Source organism: Filicampus tigris, chromosome 3, assembly GCF_054856515.1.
Source record: "Filicampus tigris isolate MCC_2025a chromosome 3, RoL_Ftig_1.0, whole genome shotgun sequence".
Taxonomy (NCBI): domain Eukaryota; kingdom Metazoa; phylum Chordata; class Actinopteri; order Syngnathiformes; family Syngnathidae; genus Filicampus; species Filicampus tigris.
The window spans coordinates 4,108,379-4,133,798 of record NC_141219.1 but is presented as its reverse complement, the minus strand read 5'-3'; the positions used below and the strand labels follow the sequence as shown (position 1 = coordinate 4,133,798).

At 42.4% G+C, this 25,420-nt stretch overlaps 1 protein-coding gene across 1 annotated transcript; it reads left to right on the top strand.

Moving 5' to 3' along the window:
- The first annotated feature begins 614 nt into the window (after nucleotides 1-614).
- tent4b (terminal nucleotidyltransferase 4B) lies at nucleotides 615-24,999 on the top strand. Its single transcript, XM_086026157.1, has 12 exons — nucleotides 615-1,445; nucleotides 13,971-14,094; nucleotides 15,698-15,744; nucleotides 16,935-17,055; nucleotides 18,538-18,645; nucleotides 18,721-18,849; nucleotides 19,938-20,151; nucleotides 20,414-20,540; nucleotides 21,490-21,593; nucleotides 22,158-22,384; nucleotides 23,252-23,398; nucleotides 24,138-24,999. The coding sequence occupies exons 1-12, from the start codon at nucleotides 988-990 to the stop codon at nucleotides 24,285-24,287; spliced, it is 1,956 nt and encodes a 651-aa protein (XP_085882283.1). The 5' UTR covers nucleotides 615-987; the 3' UTR covers nucleotides 24,288-24,999.
- Nucleotides 25,000-25,420: the final 421 nt, after the last annotated feature.

Here is a 25,420-nt window from a genome sequence, read left to right as displayed (position 1 = left end):
TTTCTTTATTTGGTTTAGTGACACACTTTAAATGGTCTGATACATAAGATATCAAGAGTCCACTTGTTTTTTTTCCACTTTCAACCACATTAGTGAATATATTGTTCATCAATATCGCACTATTCCTTGTTAATGTTGGTCTTGTTGTGGTTGTATAGGCATAAACTATACATAGAATTTAAAGTGGTTCCTGAGAATTCAGTAAATCAATACCCAAAAAAAACCTCACAAACAAAAATCATTTTTCTGTTGTGTAATACATCATACACAACCATAGTTTCCCTAAATGTTTTAATATATCAGCCTGGTTTACTATGACATTGCTTGAGTAACACATTCCATAATTGTATCTTTAACCACTTACCATCTTACTTTTTAAATTGTAATTGCGTAGGAGCATAAAACTATCTATCTATCTATCTATCTATTTATCTATCTTATATGTTTTGTCTGTCTGTCTGTCTGTCTGTCTGTAGCTTCCAACACATCTGGAGGGATCACGTATACCCGACGTCGTTACGTAACGAGCACGCAAAAAAAAAAAACGCTATTACGTAACAAGTTTTCCCCGCCCACCTTCCACTCGCGCATGCTTACTACGCAGCAGTTTAGCTAAGCTCCGCCATTGAGGGAGTTACGATTCTGAGGAAAGGGTCAGGGAGAGAGAGAGAGAGAGAGAGAGAGAGACGCTCCATCGGGTACCGCACGGTCTCGTGTTCCCCACTGGGGTTATTTAAAAAAAAGGTTAACAACCGTAGCAGGCGCCGGTAACAGTCTACGGATACTCTCGTCGCCTTCCTGTACTCTACCACCGTGTGTCTCCGCCACCTCCGAGGGACAAAATTGGAAGAAGTAACGGAGGGGCAAAGCGAGGCGAGCTAAGGCTAGCTTGACTAGCTGTTCACGGGAGGGTGGGGAGGAGGGGTGGGGTTGGGGGTGGGGACGAGGTGGGGGGGGGGGGCGGGTGTTCTTGCCTACTCTCGTTTGATGGATCCGCGAATCGCCTGGTTCCAACCAGAACAACGCGGACCCGCCAACAACCTGTGGATGCAGATCTGGGAGACGACGCAAGGGCTCGGCTACCTGCACGTCAACAATAGCTTCGGCATCCTGAAAGCGAGCCTCAGCGCGGCGTCCGGAGCCGTCCTCCTCGCCGCTGGGACCGGGCCGTCCGAGTCGATCATGACGAGTCCCACCGGGGACGGCGAGCTCGTGGAGCAGCGGGACTTTTTGCCGTTGGAGTCCGGCAACCGCAACCATCGAGCGGCCGCGCCGAACAGCAGGGGCCCGGCGGACGGGCACCCAAATAAGCGGAAACGGGACAACAAGGCGAGCACTTTCGGATTCAACTCCAGCCTCTTGAACGGTGGCCCCGGCACGGAGGGCCGCGACGTGTACGCCGGCACGCCGTGGAAAAGCAGGAACTACTCGGAAGGGATCGTGGGGTAAGAGAAAGTTTGTGTTTTAGGGGCCGCATTTTAGAGAAATCGAGGGCCCAAGGCCAACCCAGTCAAGGGGCCCTCCATATCCCTATATCGCAAATATTTTGTAATACAGTATATATTAATGATTGACGTGTCGTCAACCAAAAAGAATACATTTGGGAAAATTCACTTTGCCTAGGTAGACAAAGTCCTTCAAATCCTTATTAATTGATACCTAATAAACATCACGATTGACAGTAATTTAGAGGAGCACTTTAAAAAAAAAAAAACTTGCCCATTTTAGCTGCTCACATCTTGGAGATGAAAAGCATCACTTTGGTCACTCTCCACTTCATCTCGACTGCATCTGACTGCATCTGTCTGACACTGACAGCAGTGCGACTGCGACGGGCAAAAGTATCTGTCTCTTGCTACTGTCTGTTGGTGTCACCCTGGTAAAAGTTGAAACCTTAGTTTTGTTCAAAATGGTTTGCTTTCCGCTTGCGTTCTCCTCTTGTTTGCTCCGCTGGGATAACTCATTTTCCTCACAAAGCACCAACTGGTTTTTTTTCCATTTTCAGATTATTATACACTGCATACATTTTGGTCTTAAGTATTGGAGGTTAGTATCGACACCCTCCACCAATCGGCCCAAGATTAGTACCTAGTTTCGGCATTTTTAGGTGTTCATCAACAACAAAATTTAGTCTAAGGTGCGATGTTTTCATCATGCAATCACTGCTTAGAACAACCTACATCTAAGCGTTTTTAAATTCTGCGCTCGGCTACCCAGAAGCACTTGCGTCATCATATAAAGTCTGATCTTAATTTGAATCGCTCTTAATTTTGTTGCCATCAGTTGAAGCAATATTTTTATTAATTGTAATGTTTGAGTACATTTCATGTTTTGCATGTGTTCTACTTTATTTTATGTTTTTATATTTTAAATTAAAAAAATCCAAATAAAATGTAATAATTAGACCTTGAAACTATGTAAAAACGTGCAAAAACTTTGGTTTTAAAATTCTAAATAAACTAGGGATGTCCCGATATAACTTTTTCACTTCGAATACGATAGTGATATTGCAGCCAAGCATACTGCCCAGTACAGAAATCGATCTGATATGATATGAGCAGGAATGATATATCCTTTGATTTATTTTTTTTTAGTATGAAATGCTAGAAGAGACCTGATAAAGTGTTACTGTTCAAGCAAAGAACAATAGTCAGCGACAGCTGGTATGAGAAAATATGACCCATTTATTCCAACAACATTTGGGTTGCATAAAGTCAACCTCAAACTGCACTTGAATGTACTGCACTTGAATCGAATCAATATAAAATGAATAAAAGAACCATAATAAAGTCGATAAAAACAAATCACACTCTTCGAAATGCGAAATAACAATTGAAGTTTACTTCAGTACTTTGAGAATATTTTTTTTTACTTTCAGTGTATGGTGGGAGCGGAGTCTGGAATAGACTGCTTGTATCTCAGTGCTAATATCAGAGATTTTGGATGTAGACCGATGTAATCCAATGCTTTTTTGGGGGCGGGGCTGACATGGGACCGATATCAGTATCCGATTGGAAATAACTGACCCATATTAAACATTCGAGTTAATGTTTTTCCATACTTCGTCAATACTCCCGGCTTTGTGATCGAGGGGCCTTAAGCAGGTGCTGAGTTGGCTCATGCCTTGGGCCAGCTCTGCTGCACATGAACACAACGTGCACCCAATGCCACCGAGTACGCCCACTCCACTCCGTACTTGACACACTAGTCACGTGATCCACCCACTCTCGGACACACATGCGGTACATTTCACGCAGCATGTGCGAAGGTCGCATGTCGGCAAATCTCACGGGCCTTCAACTCGATGTGCATGTAGGGCAGGGGTGGGCAAAGTGTGGCCCGCAGGCCAGATCTGGTCTTCCATGTCAAGGAAGCCTGACTTGCTTGCATTCCATTTTTTTCCCCTTATCTTCTGTTCAGAACAAGCTATAAAAAAAAATATGATAACCATTTGCAGCTGCAATTATGTAATATGATTGGAGCAACTATTTGGGTTTCCACACAGAACATTTTGTGGGCAACCATAACTAAGATTTTATTTCGAGGGAATGTAATAGGGGTGTAACAAAAACCGGTTTGAACCGGAAAACCTTTTTTTGATTTATAAGGTGCGAGTGCATCGAATGGTTTCACTTTGAAATGTATCCATATACGTATCGAACTGTCTTTTATTGGATGGCTATATCTTAGAAGGAATTGGCACATTTACAGTACCGACAAATTCATTCACATGTGTATGAAAAATAACAACAAAAAAGTAATTGCATCATACACTATCGAACTGAGCCATACTATATCGCATCGAACAGTAATCTCACTTGAGTCGAACCGAATCGTTCCACTTTCAAATCGAACCGTCCTTGAATCGTTTCGCGCCTGAGATATCGAACACCGACCGCATCGAATCGTCTTTTGTGACGCTCCCCTAGAATGTAACCCAGCTGTTGATCATTTTTGTGCTCGTAGTCGATCTTGTGGTTGAAACTGTTTCTATGGCGCCTCGGGCACATTTACAGTAAGTCACATGCACACAGTGTATATATAGTGGGACATCATGTTAATCAGTCAATGTGTCAAACGCCGCTTTATGGCTCCTGTGTCACCATATACTACAAGTGAGAGTGTGGCCGCCCTTGGCTGAGTGACGGGACATATTGTTTTACCACGGGAGAAGTCAAGTTGACGAACAAGAATTACCAAACGAAAAAATGGATTCCAGGTTCACACTGTGGCCATCAGCAAATATACAGGCCATGTTTTCAGTCACATTTTTAACTTAATTGTCAAATAAGTGTAAAAAAAACCAAACTAAAAAAACCCCCTACTGAACAGCATTTTTCCTGCGTTCAAAATTGCGAGGCGGCCGCCTCCAGCTAATTTGCTACCCGCCTCCGGGCAGAGCGATTGATATTGCTCAACACAACGCCATTGATGTCTGCGGCAGTGACGTATTTCAACTGCAGTTGCGGCGTTCGCCACTGTGGAGGCGCTATATCAGGCCTGGCCACCCCGTCTCGTGAGCCGCCTGCGGCTGTGATGTCATTTTCAGTCGACAGAAGTGACAAAATGGCCGCCCCCTTAGATGGCTAAAAACGAGTTTATTTTGCAGAATACGTGGCATGGCGCATGGTCAGGAAGGTACCACATCTGATCAATTTGAGCCAGGAAAAACTGGGTGTTTTATATAACTTTTTAAAAGAAGACCAAAACAAAAAAAGGAAATGATACCATGCCAAAAACTTACAATCGGTGAAAAGCAGTGAAATGATAGCTGAAAGCTATCAACTGAATTTGTTTTATTTGTATTAGTCCAACAAAATACTGTAAGGATACCAATTAGAATGCTTTGGATAACATTTCAAAAAATAGATACTTTTTGATCATTTTTAAGCACTTTAGAACAATTGAACATGAAAAAAAATGTAACATTTTTCATACTACTGATATTTCCATTTTTCTGCAGTACATTACAAATGTCTTAGGTCACCAAAAGATTTGTCGTTTTTTTACGCCTTTGAGGAGTATAAAATCTCATTGAATATTTAAAGTTTGCGTCCCAACCACTCAAATGAAGGACGGAAGACGACTGATTTGTTTAGGTATTGAAACATATAGTACCTGATGAGTTGGACCATTGATTGTCAAATTATATTTGCCTCTATAATTCGCAAGTAGAGGCAATTAATCATGGACAATTTTGTTTGTAATGGTAATTGTTCATCACCTGGGCTTTTTGTGCACCAAGGTTCCATTGTATTTATATTTATGTTTGTCTATGCCTTTGCTGTAGTTTCGTAGATTTACAAAGATAGTTTTTATAAGGTCGTTTTTAATACTGTTTATGTGTGTGTTTGGGTAGGCGCGGGTGTGTGTGCTCCACCAATTATTGTTGGCAGAAATCCCCAACGCATCTGGTTTATTTGAAAAAAGCCCGATTCCAGTCTGAAGATAGCCGATTTCATTTGTGTTTTTTTTTTTTTTCCCTTTATGCTGCCATTACGCATTGCTCAATTTCGCCACTTGAGAGCAAAAACTGCAATTGGACCACTCGAACCTCGTGGATATCCATCAAGCCCAAGAGCTTCGAAGTTTGAGATTTTGGCTTGTTTTTGGACTAACCGAGCTTCTGTTGTGCTGCTTCTCATTTTATTTCATATTGCAGCGTGTAAATCCATCTCTATGTGATTTGAGGTTGCAAGCGGCCATAAATCTGCGAGCCATCGCAGCATATGATTTGTGTCCTCGCAAGCACAGGCGAGGGTGAAAGTGGCCGTACGTCTTGAATACATTTACAATTTTTTCCGCCCGGGGGACCGTCTACGCTATATTTGGACATGGGAGACAACGGCATGTGCTTATTTGTTTTCCACACTGCCCTTTCTTGTTCTGTCTCGCTCGCGCTCTCTGTCTCTCTCTCTCTCTCTCTCTCCAACCCAAAGCGTCCCGTCTCACAATTTTGACATGCTCTGCACGGACTTGACTTCCGTAAACCCAAGGCAGAAACCTGAGCCCCCTTTGTGGCTGTCCAATCAGGGGAGAGTTCCCTCCTATTTTTTCCCCCCTGTTGGCGTAGCTCTGAAGTTGAGCTGCTCTATATGGATTCGGGAAGTCAGTATAGCCCGGGAGAGCTTCCCACGTGAAGTGTGCTCTAGTCGGCTGTTGTTGAGCGGATCCAAATGAAGGAACTCCCAGCAGGCGCTGGACCAACTCCTGTTTTATTTTTCCCCAGTATGAAATAACGGGAATAGAAATAATCCCTTCCCTGGCTTAGCTGTGGCCACTGCCAAACATTTGACTTCCACTTGAGGCAATTTCAAGAAATAAAAGGTTAACGTTCTTATTGTTCATACATGCGCGAAAAAGACCAGTTTCTTGTGAAAAAAAACGCTCACGTTGCATACGGAGAGCATGCAAACTTCACACGAGAGGTGAAACGAATCCTCGTGCAATTCGGGTCCCTTGATCAAAAATAAAACATGCTCGAGGCATTTTTTTCCGCCTCGGGGTACCCGATTTTTTTTTTTTGCGTGTACGCTGCCAAGATGAAGGCAAGATAACCACAGCAACAATTGTTTACGTTCTGCATGACAGTAAAACGCCGCAAACGCGGTAAGAAGGCCGACTTCAAAATAAACCATACCTTACTATAGATGTATATAGATGTGTAGGAATAGTAAATACAAAAACTATGATCGAGTGGAAACAGCAGCGCTGGGTCGTACCTCCGTCTCCAGTGGGAGCGGGGGGGTCAGGTAACCCGCCCCTCATGAGATAATGGGTTATAAATCAGTGCCAGCCCCTCCTTTCCCGGAAGAGCTAAAACCTACGTGTCGTTATGTGACTGCATTACTATTCATTGTCATCAGTTTTATAAGAAAAGCTCATGTGTGTGTGTGTGTGTGTGTGTCCTAGCAGTGCAGTGAATATAGCTATAGCAAGGCATCAATGTACGCTTTTATTTTCAAGTTCTTCCCGGCAGCGTGTTGCGGCGTAACCGCCGACTTGCCCTGTCTTCCAACCTCTGTTTGCGGCCGTTTGCCGTCACAAACTGCAGTGACACAACAATCGCAATTCAATTGCCGCTTAAGGGTGCTAAAAAAAAAAAAAAAAAAAAGACTTAAAGGGTGGAAGTCAACCCAAACATATTTTTTTCAAGAATGTGTTCTATGCAAGCTCACTAGTTGAAACAGGGCATTCTGATAAATATTGCGTTTGTGGAAAAAGTGTTAATCCACTCGTTTTTAGCCATCTCTGGGGGCGGCCATTTTGTCTTCTGCTGACTGAAAATGACATCACAACTGCTGACATCGACCAATCACAGCTCAGATTCGGAAACCAGGTCAGCTGTGATTGGTGGTTGTGAGCGGTTGTGATGTCATTTTCAGTCGACAGAAGACAAAATGGCCGCCCCCAGAGATGACTCAAAAACAAGTGGATTAACACTTTTTCCACAAACGCAATATTTATCAGAATGCCCTGTTTCAACTTTGTGGGCCTGCTGGGAACATATTCTTGAAAAAAATATATGTTTGGGTTGACTTCCGCTTTGGCTTGGCCAGTCATGCGCTCCTATTGGCTCAGCAGCGCAAAGTATCATGGTCTACGTCAGGGGTCGGCAGCCCGCGGCTCTTTCATCCTTATGTTGCGTATCTGCGTGTCTTGGGAAAGTAAATAACAAGTGTCCGATTGAGGTGCATGTTATTTGTCTCAAAAACATGCATCATGTCTTCTTAGTAAGGCAAAGTGTTTGTCCACTTTCATATGTGGTCCTAGATTTGATGCCTATGGGATATTTTTTTTTTATATATATATAATGCGAGCTCAATCCGAACCGCCAGGCCGCATATATCCGACATTGACGTCATCGTCAGCCCAAAATGCGCTCCGAGCGGGCGGAGTTAAAGTTCTGGGATTTTCCTTTTTACTGAAAATGAATATCGGCTTCCAAAATTTGCTTATCGGCCTCCTTGACTACTAATAATAATCGGTATCGGTCCTGAAAAAAAAAAAAACATTGGTCAATCTCGAGTTCAAATGCCAGGTTTTTGTGGTTTTAAAATTTGAAAGTGTGAAACGTTTGCCCACAACCGATTCCGCTCCTAAAATGGCAGATGAGGCCAAGGCAATGAAGCGATGCCTGATGATTCCGCGATAACCTACCAAACGGTTAAGTCACTTGCGCACCTGTGGTCTAATTTGCCGCTGTCCCAGCACCAGCACGCCCATACCGCTCCTGTACACTAGTGTGTCAATTACTAAATACTTAATGCCTTTCATGTGGCGTGTAACCCTGCCCGCCTGCATGCTTGCTGCCGCCAGGTCCAGCCTGAGATGCACGTGCACCACATAACTCAGGCCTCCCGTGTCGTCCTTATCCGCCGGATAAACCCGCATGTGCCCCGCTCTGATAAAGCGAGCAACGTTTGCACTTTTTGTTCAAGGTGCCAGACGCGTGCTGATTGTTTTCACGTTTTATTGCCCACTAGAGATGGACCATTGTAATCGATAAATCAGTCGTAAAGAGCGTGCGGAATTGATTCATCATGTCTCCGAGCACTTGCGGCGGAATAGAGTGCGCCGCGACTTTGAGTTTGGTCTAACAAGTAGTTTGCTGTCTGAAGAAGGACAACAAGATGTCCGCTATGGCCAAGTAGTGGTGGTGATAGTAGGAGTCAGAGTATAGTGTTTCCCAACCTTATATTGAGCCAGTGCTCATATTTTGCTCTCAAACGCTCACCACGAATGAAAAATGTCACCAAAAAAAAGTTGGCTCAAAACGTTGCCTCCATTCACTCATAAATTTAAGTTATGCACCTTGTGACATCTAGTCGGCAAGCATGCCGGGGTTTTTTTTTCCTCTCACTATACGTTGGCATGGCTTCTGGATACAGAAGCCAATCACGTTGCGGTGGGGCGTGCCCTGCCTACAGCTCGAGTGGGATGCATAAAAACGCCTCAACTCCTTTTACAGCGCCACCAATATTAGCCGCCCCGTGCAAAAGATTATACGCGAATGTGAGTTATATTGTCAGTGTACGTGTTGCATCATTTGTTTTCAATCCATTCGACCATCGATGCTAATTAGCGTTAGCATTATGCCAGCGGACTGAAAGGCTAATCTATGGTTGTGTTAAAAACAAAGAGTAATTCCCTTTGTTTTATGTTTAGTTTGGCAGTCCACTTCAACTCGGAGTGGCCTTAAACAGGTTGGAGCATCTTTTTGGAAGAATTGTTTGCCATTTGCCAAAGCGCTGCGATTATGAAGTGAGCCGAATTGATTTCACTGCCACCGCACAGCGTTCATATCTCAAGTTTTGAACTCGCAAGTCAAAGCAAAGATGTGTCCAAATGTCTGGGAAAAACTCACGAGTCGGGTCACTCGCATCTCAAAGCACCAATGCACCTTATTCATCCACAGGGGAAATTCAGCGTTCCGGTAGTTTCCACGATGAACACACCACGTGTGTTTGCCGGGGCTCGGAGTGTGAAATTTAACACCCGACATTCACATACCCCCAGTTGTGTTGCCGCAAAGTATTTTATACATCACATTGTCCGCACATACTGAGGCCATCTCATATCTGACAGCCGGGTGTCGTGCACCCTTGTGAAACCGCGCCCACCTTTCCCGGGTTCTGTGTTTCCATAATGTTCCGTGATGGCTCTGCTGCAATCCTCTCCATGCGAAATTTCCTTCCGAGCGCACGGCCGGTGAGGCTACTTGTCATTAAAAACAAACGCGAAACTCTTTGCACATCAAGTGTGAGGTTGCGGCTTATTGACATTCCTTCCATCCGTACCGGCACTCAAACATGACTCAGCAATTTCCCTTTATTACTGTCATTAAGTTTTACAGTAGAACACAGGTACGCTAGATTCCCATTTTGGGCATGGGAGTTTGGATAATAAAATGAATGTAATTTGAGCTGCTGCCGTGTGTCCCCGTGGCCAACAATTAGCACCTCGGATCAGCTCGAGGATTAAACATTTAGGAATCTGCCATCTGTGAGACATAGACACCGCCTTGCCTCCTGCTTATGCTTGTCCTCTTTTTAAAGAAGCAGCGTGCCATGTACGGTTCTTTCACCTCGCAATCTAGGCTAGGCGGTGTCACGTGACGCTCGCGAGTCTTTGGTTGCAAAGGTTGGCCCTCGCCGGTCAAAATAGCGTCATGACGTCGGCGAAGCTGAGGTGGCAAGAAAGCAAAAAAGACTCTTAATGACATCACAGGCTAGAGGGGGGAAACTTTTTGTTGTTTTGCTTGCATATGCTGCATTTTTCGGGGGGACATTTTTGAAACGTTCCCTAGGCGTCTTAATAGATAAGCCTGTGTGTATGTGCTAGTTCATTGTTTTTATTGTTGCGTAGCACGTTTTGAATGTGTCGATCAAATGATGCTTTTGCGCCAAACATCATTGCGTATTGCGTTTGTGGATGGCTACAGAACCACACTAGTGCACAGAGGCAAGCATGGTAGCAATTTTTTTTTAAAATCTCATCGAAAATCTGGACCTGAAAATCGAATCGAATCGGGGCTTGAGTGAATCGTGAATGGCGCAAAATTAGCACCGTGAGAAATGCTAACATTCACAGCACTGGAGTGGAGCTTAATGGTGTTTTGGAAATACCCTTTCTCCTTCACTCAGGGGAACTCTGGCTTTTGCAAAACATGACGTAATTTTACTATAATCCAGGCAAGGGGGATTAATCGGATAAACGGTGCCGCGGGGGCCACAGGACCTGTAATTCAATCCGAGGAGCTTGTGTGGGCGAGGAGACTTTCCGTGGCCTGGCCCAGTTACCCTGAAATGAAACTTATGAATGAAACTTAAGATGTAGTCGAGCATTTACTGTGTTACTAAAAACCCTTAATTCACCAGATCAAAAATATTTTGTAACATTATTTTTGTGTGTGTGATTTCTTTTTTTTTTTTTCAAGTCTTTGAACTAGCATTGTGTATGAAATAGACTGTGCTGTTTTATTTTGGCCCCAAAAGCGACAGAGAGCTGTGTTGTGAACATGCAGAGTGGAGCTGTTGACTTTCACTTAGCGTCAAATGAAACCTAATGGTCCTGTGACGGTAGGCTGGAGACTGCACTTTGCACAAGGGAAGGGAGAGAAGAGAGAAAAAAAATAAATAAATAGAAGGGATTAGTCATTAGATGGGAGCGTTGCCCAGCTCGCTATTTTGGACCATTTCAAGCAAACAACAAACTTAATCGGCTATCTCAGCGTGGTAGTTAAAGTGTTTTTTACCCTTGAAAATGGGCTGTTTTTGCACCTGACGAGAGATAAGGGTATTATTTTTGGTCTTTTTTTTTTTTTTTTTTTTTAAGGAACCAACTTGAACTTATTATTCCCCCCCCCACAATTTAACACAATTCACAATTGTCTTCAAAAAGGTCTCTGACACTCTTTAGTCAAAATACACAATGGATCAAGAATTACAGGACACTTAACATCCACTCCGAAAAGTCTGTTTGAAATGATGTTTTGGAGGCGGGGGTTGTGTCGCATGTTTTCAACGACGTGTGCAGCTTTTGTTTCCATGACGACCTGGGTCAGGGATAGTGTTGTGACTTGGCGAGTGGCCCCTTGTTCCCAAACCTCCCAGAGTCTGAAGAGAAAAGCGAGCACCTATGAAGCTGAAGTCAAAGCCCTAAATGTATTTTCACTGGGAAAGGCAGCACTTCATCCCCAAGTTACACCTGTCAGTTAGTAAAGCAGTTCAGCAACCACGTTGACTTTTCTGAACTTGCACCAGTTTGTTGCTTATAAGAAGATAGCACCGCGAGCCAATGCTAATCTGTGCAAACACTGCATGTCCGCCTACAGTAGTTTTTGGCTTGAGCTACACAGTGCTACTTGAAAGTGACAGATCATGGGTCGCGAAAGAAGTGTTGCGCCGCTTTTATGTAAATTACACGACTTGTGATGTCACAAATCGGAAGGGCTCACTCACGAACACATTTTCAGAAGTAGCAATGCAGTCCAACAGGCATTACAATTCCAAAGTGGATGTCAATAAAGGGCGTTGCTTTGAATTCTGATGACTTGTCAAACGCAGTCGCCCCCCCCAATCTTAAAGTGGAAGTCAACCCCAACATTTTTCTTTATAATATGTTGTATGCAGCCCGACTAGTCTAAACACTGGATTCGGATTAATATTGTGTCTGTGGAATATGAATTAAGCAGCAAAATCCACCTGTTTTTGTCCATCTCAGGGGGCGGCCATTTTGTTACTTCTGTCGACTAAAAATGACACCACAACCGCTCAGTTATCGACCAATCACGGCGCAGCTTCAGAAAACAGGTGAGCCGCGATTGGTCGTTACCGGAGCGCTGCGCAACTCTGATGTCATTTCATTTTGCTGCCGAACTCACATTTCACAAACATAATATTCATCACAATGCCATGTTTAGACTAGTGGAGGAGCATAGAACACATTATTGGAATGAACATTTTAAGACCAATCAAGGACTTCAGAAGGTCTGTGACACAATTCACTATGCCCTGACCTCTACCCAACAAAGTGTGAAAATAGAGGTGCCACAATTAATCAACAACTAAGGGAAAATCGAATTAATCTATAATTATTTTGATAATCTATGAATCGTTCTGAGACCTTATTCAATTCAAAAGTGTCCAAATCCTTGAAATTTCAAATTTGGTCCTCTATGAAATCAGACTAATTTATGGTATGGTATTTAATCAAAATAAGACATCTGCTTTTACTTTGGGGAAAACAGTGGCCAACATTTTGTAATAAAATAATAATGCCCTGTTTTGGAGTAAAGGAATGGAAATAAAACCTTTTTTTTAAAAATCCGATTAATCGGCAAAATAACTGACTCATTAATTGAAAAATGAAATCATCATTAATTGCAGAACATACTTGGATGACGAATCTGAATGGGCTCTTTGCACATAACCCAGCTTGTCGCTCCAAATCATTCTCGCGTGAATCCACCGATATGAGCCCAGCTCCGATTTGTTTATGGTTCTTGGGTGTTTTTTGGAGCAGTATTCCAAATCCTGTTTTTCCAGCCGTGCCTCCGTTTTTGCAGATAAAGGCGGTCAGGGAAAGAGGTCGCCGTATGCGGGCAGGGTGACCCGTTCTCAAGGTCGCATGCCCTCGGCGCTGCAGCCACATGACACCGCCGGTGGGCCGCAGCTGGGATTCCTCATTTCGATTGTTGCCTGCTTGCTAAATAAGCCGCAGGCCTCTGCCGTGTGTCCTCCTTTGTCACAAGTGCACATTCCTCTTTTTGTTTTTACTAATTATTAACTTCCCACAAATATGAGTAAAGGTCAGTCTCCGTCGGAGCGGAACGTGACCTGTAAAGAAAATTCATAACTGTATTTATGATTAAACTTGAACTCTGTGTGCTCCTTAAAAGTTTGTTTTGATTTTTCGGCACAGATTTTTTTTTCTTTTTCGTTCTTTTGTGCGGTCTTCACTGTTGTTGTTACATTCAGACACTGATCGCTGATTTGCACATTGTTTTGAGTAAGACAAGAAAGGAGCAAGGAAGGCTACTAGAGGCAATCGCGCTGAGGATTTACATGTTGAAAAAGCAGTGATTTATTTAATAAAAAACTTGGTGGGGGAAAAAAACCCTTTTTTTTTCTTCCTAGAAATATAAACTTAACCCTAAAAAGCAATAGACCATCAAAGCAATTTTTTTTTTCTTTTCTATAGTCAAAGCCGAAAAAAATAGATTGAAATATTTGGGGGGGGGGGGGGGGGGGAATCTTAAATCCATATCGCTTCAGCTGTAATTTTATTACTTCTCTTGATAGAAATGTTAAAAGTCTATTCCAAAGACGGTGCCCTTCTTTGATGGAACCCCCAATAAGCCAAAGAAAAAGCAAAACATGCAGCTAATCTTAACTGAATATTAATGGTAATATTTGACAATTAATAGCTGCGGGTTTTTAACTGCAATTTTTTTTGTTGTCCTCCAGGTTACATGAAGAGATCAGAGACTTTTATGCGTACATCTCGCCACGGCCGGAGGAGGAGAAGATGAGGCTGGAGGTGGTGGACAGAATTAAAGGCGTCATCCACAACCTTTGGCCAAGCGCTGAGGTATTGCTACCGCACTTGACTGCAACGCACTCCTGTTCTCCCTTTGAATACATTTGACGATATATAGCTAGAAACGACAAAAATGACCACTAAAAGCCTAGCTGTGTCTTTTGAGTCTGAGTCGCTGCAGTTTGAGTATCCGCTGCTGATACAGCGTACATCCAACTTGTCTCGATCGTAGAGGCGCAACGATTAATCGACAGGTAATCAATGATCAAATTCACTGACACGTAATTATCCTTGATAATCGATTAATCGTTGCGAGACCTTGTTAAACTTAAAATTGTCCAAATCCTCGGAATATCAGCGTCTCACCAGTAAGTATTCTCCGATTTTTGTAGTCCTCCATAGGGCTGTGCAATTAATCGAAATTCAATTACAATTACGATTATAAAATAATCGTAAAAAAATGATTATTAATATGCCTTTATGTTGGATATAAATGCATAGGAAATAATGCTTGAAATTATACAGTTGTAAAATTCAAGTATGATTTGGTTAGGTCCAAAATAAACTTACATAATTATAGTATTATCAAGAAATTTATTTCGTCTTTATATTTTTTTACATTTTCTAGTTTTGTACCCAAAAATTAAATGATTGTTTTAATAATTGTGATTTCAATTACTACCAAAATAATTGTGATTCATATTTTTTCCATAACCGAGCAGCCCTTGTCCTCCGTGAAAACAGGTTGAATCATTGTGTGTATTTTCTAAAGAAGACATTTGCTAGCATATGATTTGAATTGGTGTGGCACAAAATAGTAATGCGAACAGAATACATTTAAATGTCCTGTCTTGAATAAACAAAGTGTAAACTGTGTCAAAAACTCCCCTTTGAGCAGCCACAAAATCAAGCTCTTTAAATCGTCAATGAATCAATTTCACACAATGCAAACATTCAAAAAGTCAAACTAGAGCGCTCCTGGGGGAGCTGAAAATCTTGTTATTGCACAATTCTGAAGCCACACCCCCCTTTTCTACACTCCGATAGCGTTGGCGCACCCCCTGCCCTCCTCTATACTCACTTCAACAACATAAGTTACAGCTCGGGGCGTGTAGGCAGGGCAACCGGTCGGCTGGAGTTCATTCATTCAAAAACACAGTTCTGCAATCGGCTTAGCCGTGTACGTGCACACACAGACACTACACTTTTATCCTTGGGTGTGAGAGAGGCTTGAATCTATTTTGGTTTAGCCAGCAGCGATTGTTGCTCAACAGGAGATTTAAAAGGCGGAAGGGTGGACGAGATCATTGGCTTAAAGTACTATTTCTGTTTTTATTGTCGCTTCTAATTTACTTTACGACATGCTCCTCATTGTAACCGGAAATGGAGGGGGGTGATGTTTTGTTAAAAAAAAAAAATAAATAAAAAAAATTTAGTAATGGTTACACCACGCCTGTGGGATGCTTGGTTGTTTGGAGAACGTCTTCTGCGGCAAAAAAGATTGTTGGGAAATGAACTTTTATTTCCAGCTGTCGTGTCCTCGCCAACAACTATTAGCGCGTAATTGACCCATGTGCGTTAACGTTGTTCCGCCGCATTTGCATACTTGCTTCTGTTGTGACGAATAGTGTGCAATTATGTCTCTCCTCTATAGGTGCAGGTGTTTGGAAGCTTCAGCACGGGTCTCTATTTGCCAACAAGGTGAGTCACCAACCTTGTCGGGACAATTAAACCTTTAACTATACAGGACTTTCTTTCTTTTTTTTTTTCTCTCTCTCTCTCTCTCAAGGTGTTATTTGAACATTTAGTCAAACAAATGAAAAAAATACCAGTGGTTGCATTACCTTATTTCTTCCGTAAGTCTCCATGCCCCGATTGACCGTATTTTAATCAGCCCCTTTCAAATATGTTGCTAACCGACAAGCAGCACCGACTGAGGCGAATGGGTCTTATCATATGTGGTCTTTTTTAATCTGCCAAACATTGCCGCATTTATTTGCATAATAGCCCTTTTCATTTGGATTTTCACTCGAGCCGTTAAAAATGTATGTTTTGTCAAATAAAATGTCCCAAAATGTCATACTAATCAAGCGCACTCTCAACCTGGAAGTAGTTTGCCTGCGTTTTACATTTGCAGCTGTCCTTGACGTCTGAAAAGAAGTTACGCGAGACGCGTCCAGCTCTTTTTTTTTTTTTTTTTTTTATGTCGCAATTCATTTCAGTTTGATCTTTCTCAGCAGAGACGACGCCTTTAATGGCAGTTAGTGTTCCAGGTGGCTCTGACAATGTAGTTGCTCCCTAATGTTGTGTTCGAGCCCAACATAGTCATTCCGCCTGGTTTTGCTGTATTTCTTTCCTTAATAATTAAAAAAAAAAAAAATTTTATTGTTTGATGGTTTTTTTAAACTCCACTTTCGCTTGATATGAAATGTACCATACCGTTAAGAATGCATTTGTACAAGAAAAGGCCTACCCCATACACGCCTCCTCCGCCCATCTGAAGTTTGGTATGTGAACTCACAGGAAAATGTTAAAATATTGTAACCTGCTCTCAACTTTCAAACGTGTATATTCCGGTTTTTTTGTTTTGTTTTATGACCTGTCGCCATTTTGTACTGAGCTGCCGGGATAAATTGTTTCTACTGTTTTTTTTTTTTTGTGCCATGCATTTGTTGCCTTTATCACATTTTCCCTCTTTTAGCATCTCTGGTATCCTTTGCTATCCTATCCTTTGTATCATCATCAAATATGAAAAAAGACCAATTAAAAAAAGCAAACCACTTTTAATCCAATCCGTTTGCTTGATGAGCTGATGTCTCCCGAAATTTGCGAATTTCTCACCCAAGGTTTAAAGTTGCGAGTGTTTTGTTTTTGTTGCGCGGTCTCCACAGTGACATCGATTTGGTGGTATTCGGGAAGTGGGAAACACTCCCCCTTTGGACACTGGAGGAGGCTCTCCGCAAGAGGAACGTGGCCGACAAGAACTCCATTAAAGTTCTGGACAAAGCCACGGTGAGCGCGAACTTACTTTTGGATCGCCATTCTTCTTCACTTGTATTTGCAACCGCCACTGAGAAATTGTCAGACGAGGAAACCCCAAGGAATGATCTCCCAGTCCAATAGCGCTGTGATGGCGTTGCCTTGCTGGCCCACTTTCAGAACATTCCATCTCTGTATTTTACAAGCGCTCAGTTTTCTTTCCTTGGAAAAGGGAGGAGCAAAAAGTTGACGTAGGCGACAATGTTTTTGTTTGAACTTGCGTTGCTCCAGATGTTTTTTTTTGTCCCCTCGATTGATTTGAGTCAACTTTGGTCATTGTCCACAATTGATAGATCAACAGATATTGGTGGTTAAGATGTCAAATAGGACATGTATATACTGTGCACCAGGGGACAACAACATGAGTGGCCTGCGGGCCTGTTGCTCACCGGTGATGGGACATTGTGATTTCCTTGAAATGTTTGTAGAAGTGATTATTTGACACAAACACTTGCATAGATTTATAGAAATGAAGAGTTGCTTATTGATATTTAGCTGCGAACCAACCTTTTTAAATCCCATATTTTTTTCACTATAAGTTTGCAATATAAATCACACTAGTCCCAAAAATGCATCATGAAGAAGAAATAAACAAATAAGTTGCATTTTGGCGGAGTGGGGGGGGATTAATTAAAAAAAAAACGAGAGTAAGAACAGTGGAGCTCGGACTCACCCCCAAAATCTCCGTTCCTCAATCGTGTTGACACCCGCGAACAAATACCGGTTGGATTAGAAACGTGTGCTTCTAACGACAGAAACGTTTTTCTTTTTACTTTAAAATGGCTTACCTTAGCTTGAATCCCGCGTCGCATTGTGGCCAAAGGTAGAATCCTGCTCGGTTATTGCGCCTTTCCAATGCACGGCTGGCAAAAACTTTCTTTTGCCAGTTTGTTAGAGACATAATAACTCTTTAAAGGGGAAATCAACCCATCAACCCGTTTGTGGAATATGAGTTAAGCAGCAAAATCCACCCGTTTTTAGCCATCTCAGGGGGCGGCCATTTTGTCACGTCTGTCGGCTAAAAATGACATCACAACTGCTCGGGGCTCAGGTATCGACCAATCACGGCTCAGCTTCAGAAAACAGGCCAGCCGTGATTAGTCGTTACCTGAGCCCTGAGCAGTTGTCATGTCGTTTTCAGTCGACACAAGTGACAAAATGGCCGCCCCCGGAGATAAGTAAAAACGGGTGGATTAACTCTTATTCCACAAATGCGATATTTATCAGAATGCCTTGTTTCAACTCATAGAACATATTCTTGAAAAAACTATGTCTTGAAAAAAATATGTTTGGGTTGACTTGCACTTTAAAGTGTGTACGGTATAGACTGATGAATATACCACGACTGGGCGATACGGCGTTAAAATAAAATCCCTGAACACCGACTCACGGAAATCAAGCCCCGAAGCGTAAACCAACGAGATCGCCATTGTCATTGGTGTCCTGTCGTCTCAGGTGCCCATCATCAAGCTGACCGACTCCTTCACGGAGGTCAAGGTGGACATCAGCTTCAACGTGAAGAGCGGCGTCAAAGCGGCCTGCCTCATCAAGGAATTCAAAGAGGTACTGTTGCTTCAAGAGCCCCTGCTGTGCTTTGAGGCCACTCAGATGTGTCAACATCAAATTGCTGGTGTGCAGAAATACCCCGTGCTGCCTTACCTGGTCCTGGTGCTCAAGCAGTTCCTCCTGCAGAGGGACCTCAACGAGGTTTTCACCGGCGGAATCGGCTCCTACAGTCTCTTCCTCATGGCCGTCAGCTTCCTGCAGGTGTGTTAATGCTCCGTTACACCAATACAGGCTTTTTTCAACTTTTTGGCTCCAAGGATTTTTTTTCAAGGAACTAATAACCTCAATGCTAATTAAAAAGCATTAATAGGGTTTTGCCTGGCTCAAATTGAGGCAGTCTGTCTGATTATTTGTACAGGCGCCCCCCGCTGGCTCAAACAAGCACTCTTTAAGGAAGTATTTATGTTACTTTTTAAAGAATATTATTCTTACTTAACATTTTGTGTCTTAAAATACTTTCATGCTGTAGGAGCAAACCCTGCCGCAAATACCCCCTCCCAAAAAAGTTGAGAATTGCCTAGTTTAAACTGTCATTACAAACTCATCTTAAAACTTTACCCTTAAAAATAAATGCCTTAGAGATTACAGTGGAAACAAACGTACCCTGTTTACGAACAATTTGGGTTACATAAAAAATTTTAATTGGAATTTTTCCAGTTTATGCTTTGTTTTTTTTTCCATAAACTGGAATGGACGAGCGGATGGATCTGTGTTGTGCTTCTTTAAATGCAGTCAAAACCGTAAAAACTACCATGTGCAGTCCCTCAACCAAACTTAGCTATTTGGTTGCCATAGGTAGTGTCTTAAAAAAAAAAGGAAAGAAAAGTGAATTTAACTTGGAGTCATTTTCACATCATGCCCAGTGGAAACAAAGACATGGTGCCTATTTATACAAATTGCAAAAGCAGTCATTTATCAACATGAACCGAATGATGTGCTTCCATTCCAAGCCGCAAATATTTTTGCAGAGGTCACCTTACCTCACTCGTGCGAAACGACATGCGAAAAGAGAGCTAAAAGTGCAGCACATATTTAAGGATGGATTTTTGCAGTGTGTCACAATCATATCAGAACTTTGAACTGGCCTCACGGCAAGGTGCCGAAGAGGAATTAGGGGTTCCCTGCGTGTAGGTATGAATTTTAATAAAACGATACATTATCATTGATTGAAATTGATGATTTTGCAGACCCTCAAGTTGTGGCTCACACACCACCAGTTTGGGAGTTGCTGTACTAATCCACCATTTACAGTCCTGGACATGATGTTCTTCTTGTTTTCCCTCCACTAGCTCCACTACAGGGAGGACGTTTGCAGCCCCAACATCAACTTCGGTGTGCTGCTCATCGAGTTCTTTGAGCTCTACGGACGCCATTTTAACTACCTTAAAACGGGCATCCGGATAAAAGACGGCGGCTGCTACGTGGCCAAAGACGAGGTTCAGAAGAACATGATGGACGGCTACAGGCCCTCCATGCTCTACATCGAGGACCCGCTACAGCCAGGTGGGAATAACACGCCACCTTATTTTGCACCACAGTCTCCACTTTGCTGCAGCGCCCACGTTTCTCGCTTTCCCTCAGTCTTCTCTGGAAGTTCCATCGTCATTATACTGTAGCATTTAAGGATAAACTTCAAGAAATGAGCCCAAAAAGCACGCACGCTAACATGACCTTACACCCTGTGGACGCTGCCGTTATTGAACTCCACAGTCTGCGCTCGGCTGCAGCTGCCCGTCTTCTCAAATAGAATCATGCTATCCCACAGACAACGACGTTGGCCGCAGCTCGTACGGCGCCATGCAGGTGAAGCAAGCGTTTGACTACGCCTACGTGGTGCTCAGCCACGCCGTGTCACCTATCGCCAAATACTACCCCAACAACGACACAGAGAGGTAAGCGCGGCTCATTGTGAATGGCAAATGGTCATCCTCGTTTGTTTAAGATTTCCTTCGGATGGCACATACGTTACATAAAATATACTCATAAAAGAAAAAAAAAAACCAATCGGTGTTCTGTCCCTCGAAAAGACGGCGTCGTGCAAGGTCCTCTTAAGACAAATGAACGTCCCTTTAACTCATTCACTGCCATTGTCATATTTATTTGTCTTTTCACAGTCCAGCTATTCAATCCCAGGAATTTTTTTTTTTTTTTTTTTCTTCACATTTTTCCAGACGTTATGGTCAAAGAGGGTCTGAAAATGTCTGGCAGTGAATGAGTTAATTTCCCCACCAGGAAACAAATAATGCTTATAATAAGGTTCACATATGGATATGAAATAGTCAACTGCTGACTATTGGCGAATGTTGTGGCTAACCAAAACAGCTGCACCTATCGAAACAAGCATTTCCTCAAGTATTGCCTCAAAGCTTGCATGCGGCATTCAAATGAACCAGTGCTTGCCCCTATTTGCCGATCGTCTGCGTCCACCATTCATGCCCGAAAAAAATCCAGTACATCCTCCGAAGGCTCACGACACCGTGTATATCCTGATACGTTTCATTAGCTAACGAGAATTTAATTTAAAAAAAGAAAAAAGACGTCTACGCTCTCCCGGATTTAAAGATAGAAATTCGGTTATGTGCTCCCGGCCTTAATGGGTTAAATACTGAGCCCATTTGAACCCTGTTGCTAATGAAAGCAGCAGCACCGAAGCACGAGTGTGTCACTACTAAATATGGTTTACATGATTGATTGGCCTTTTTTTTTTCTCCCCCTAATTTCTAATTGCAGGTTCTTACACGCAAACTTTCTGTCTGCATTTCTTGTAATGAGACTTGAAGTAGTTTCCATTCCATTGTGCAAGCATTTTACTGTGTAAACACTGTTGTTCCTTACACGCAGCATACTCGGCCGAATCATCCGCGTGACTCAGGAGGTGGACGAGTACAGGGAGGGGATCCGAAAGAACTGGGGGAGCCCGTCCCAGAAGGACCTGTCGCTCAACCGTACGTCACCCAAAACAAAAGTCCACACTCACACGCAAGCAGCCATGTCCAAACTTTTTCCCCTGAGGGCCACATAGAAAACTTGAAGGAAGACGGGGGCTGACCATTTCGATTGAAAACAACAGATGCCGATCAACGCGTTCCCTGGATCAATTCGAATTGGTATTCAAACAGTCCTCCACCTTTTGCGAATTTTGCCGTTCAGCTCATCGTTAGAGAAAAATGAAAAGTACTGAAAGACTGAACAGTTGGATGTTCAAAAGTTCAGAGGTCAACTGAAGTCCACCTCGAAATCGTGCATTTTAGGCCCATCCTGAAATTTCACCCGGATGTGATATCTTAACATTCAACTTTTGTTACATTTGTATTTTGCATCTTAAAAAATGTTTTGCGCCGTATTCCGGAATGATTTTCTTGTAACCTTTTCATGCGGGTCACATTTATTGTTATTATATTATAATAAGTGGAAGGCCAATAAAAAAAAAAAGCTTTACATTTGCCTTGGTACTTTGGACCCTAATGCCTAAAATCTTGGCTCATTTATCCCTTTGGTGCTCGTTTCAGGAAATGACGTGACGCTGTTCGAGTCCCAACAGCTGGACCAATGCAACAACAACGTTCCCGATGAGGCGGAGGAGGACGACGAGGATGACGACGTGGTGGTGATCCTGCCGACGAGGAGCAAAACCTCGTCGTCCAACTCGTCATCGTCGACGTCTCCTTCCCTGCGCTCGTCGCCGTCCTCGTCCCCGCTTTCGCCCTCCACCTCGTCCTCCAGCTCCAGCGACGGGGTCAGTCCTTCATCTTGAACCTCCTATTCTTGTTTCTTCAAAGTACAGCGGGGACGCCCTCAGGACTCTGTTGCAAACGTCACAAATGATTTTTTTCCCCCACATAATTTCTGTCAATGGGGAAAAAAAAAATCTCATTTTATTTTTTAAACATGTTTGCAATTTTCAGTGATGTAAAAAATGGGGGAGTGCCTAAAAAAATGTATTTTTTTTTTAATACATTTTGATAAAAATATGGGAATTTTCTTTCTTTCTTTCTACATTTTCATAATTATTTTGTGACATAAAACAAAATCTAGATTATATTGTTTTTTCTGGAATATGAAACAAAAGGTCGAGTTTGGCCTGAATTTTTTTGGGGTGTAAAATAAATATTGTACTTTTTATTAGTAAGTGGAAAATTTGTGACATATAAACATATGCAAAGTGAAAAAAATGGCCTAAAGTTTTAACTACCATGGTGAGATTCACATTTTTTTAGAGCAATACCAGGGTGACAAACATTAAAATACAAAGCAGATTTTTTATTTTAGGTTGAATAAAACATGCCGACCTCAGGTCAAATTGGGTATTATTGTTGTTATTATAATTTACTTTCAGTTTTTCAGTCTTTTTTTTCAGACTTTGTCTCCTTCATAAAATCAAGTAAAAACACTTACACAGAGCGATGCTAACCAGCCAGCTAACATCAGTGCTAGCATGCACGCCGCACTGGTCGCGTTGTTTCTAATTGTTGGGCATATTTCCTTGAGATCTCAGGTGAAAAACTCAATTGATTGACCTCTAAACGGAGAATCTCAGTGCACCGTACGTTATTTGTAGTTGCACGGCGGAATCCTCATTGCCAAACCGTTTTTTTCCCCCCAGGACTCGGACGGCACACCGTGCAAGACGGCCAAGCAGCAGTCGGGTCGAGCTGCCGGCGCTCACAGAGAAAAGTCGGCCGTGGTGACCAATCACCGGATGCAGAACTGCACGACCAGCACTCCGCCTGTAGGCAACAAGGGAGGAAAGGTGCGCTCCGCTAACATTGCGTCTTTGACACGGCAACATAGACCTGAAAGAACACTCAATGAATTTTTTGAAAACTTTTTTAAAAAAAAACGTGACCTTTAGTAGTATGCACAGGCTAGTGAGTCACAATACGCATTATGCTCAAATTCCCGTGTGGACATTTTGTCACCATGCTACCCCAGCTCCGCTTTGCAGTAGTTATATAAAGCAGTAATTATGTAAAGCTTTATTTTTGTCCTTTTTTGTGTGTGTTTAAATTGACCCCAGACCATGGGCATCTTTTTTTTTCCTTTTCTCTGTTCCTCCATGGCAACCATATCCTATTGACTAAATGTGTGTGCAACAAATGTCTGCGCGGTAAACTTGAACCATTGCCAACCATGGTTCTGGGTGCCAAAAATATATCATTATTATTATTAATTTATTTGAATTATTATTAAGCCGAGTTGGTAGATTTGTTTCCCCCGAGCCCCAAACAGACAAATAACCAACACATTTACATTTGCAGCTATTGACAATTTCGCCGAGTCTTCAGTAAGCCCAGCATGCTTCTTGTTGGAATGCTAATGAAGCCAGAGAAAACCCCCGGACTGAGATTTAAAATCCGGAACCTCTCAATTTCCAGGCTTACATGCGACCCGCAAAGTCACCGTGCTCCATTACAGTGTTAAATAACTGTTTGATTCGGCACCTCCAGGCAATTATCATCCATCTTCACGCCCCTCTGTCTACCTTTCAGGCCCGCGCTCAGCACAAGGGCGGCCAGCAGAGCTCCTCTCGCTCCTCTGGAAACAGCAAAGGTCACCCAAGTAACCGGCCACACCACCAGGGCAACGGCAAGAAAAGGAAAAATGTGCGAGACTCTGCACCGGAGGACCTCTGCAGATAGGGAAGTAGCCTTGGTCCCCCACCCTGCCATGACTCTTTAAAAGGAGATTGAAAAAAAAAAAGAAAAAAAGAAAAAAAAAGGAGAAGAACTAGCAGTTTTCTCTCTGCGAGCCAGCACCCTTTTGTTCTTTTTGCCTCAAGCGCCTCCTGATGTACAGGAGAGGAATCTACTCTTATGGAGCAATACACCACAGACTTCTGCTGTTGGGGGGAAAAACGTTTCTATTAAAAGGAAAAAAAAAATGTGGAAACGGCTTCAAATGTACAAAAAAAAAAAAAAGGATTATTTTTTTTTAATGACAGCATTGAGGTGTAACTTATGCATGATTTTTTGGGGGGATGATTTTTGTTGTTATGTCTGAACAGGTCATAGGACAATTTGTAGGGGAAAAAAAAAACACTAAAAAGTAAAAAATAAGAAACTGTTTCATAGGATGATCTTTTTACAAAAAAAAATGCACCCATGGCTTTTTTTTTTTCTCGTTCACGGTGTCTCGTTGCCATGCCAACATGACCACTCATCATCAGCATCCTTCTTTTTACTGTCCGTGTTTGTTAACCTTTATGGTAATCGCACGTGTCCATGTATGTCAGGATTTCCAAATTTTTTTCCATACAAACCTACTGAAAATGCAACACATGCTGTACATATACTAAAAATACTAAACGGTAAATAAAAGTGGACGATCAATTCAAGGCCGACAAATCCCCCCCCCCCCCCCCCCCCCCCCCCCCCCCCCGACTTATAAGGTGGAGTTCATGCGGAATTTACACGATTTTATTGAGATATATTCCTTAAAAATGTGTTAGCGATACAATTGTGGCGACAAACTGTGTATTTGTTAAATGTATTTATTTTTTTATGGATTATATGGCTACACTATATGGATATATGGATAAATATATACAATATGAACCCTTTCAGGAGGCTATATGTTTAGATGCTGCGATCTTTGGGCGGTTTAATCAGGGACAATGACAACAAATATTTTTTCTTCCTAATTGTTATTATTGGCAGTTGTGACCAAGTTGACAAGTGTGAGAGACCATTTTACGAGTCATGAAAATGTATTTTTTTTTTTCTTTTTTTTTTGGCCTTGTTTTATTTTTATGTGGCTGGTCTACTTGTATAAA

Coding starts and splice junctions, on each gene's coding strand:
- tent4b (XM_086026157.1), top strand. CDS start 988: ATGGATCCGCGAATCGCCTGGTTCCAACCAGAACAACGCGGACCCGCC. Junction 14,095..15,697: donor ACCTTTGGCCAAGCGCTGAG/GTATTGCTACCG, acceptor TCTCCTCTATAG/GTGCAGGTGTTTGGAAGCTT. Junction 18,850..19,937: donor TGGCCGTCAGCTTCCTGCAG/GTGTGTTAATGC, acceptor TCCCTCCACTAG/CTCCACTACAGGGAGGACGT.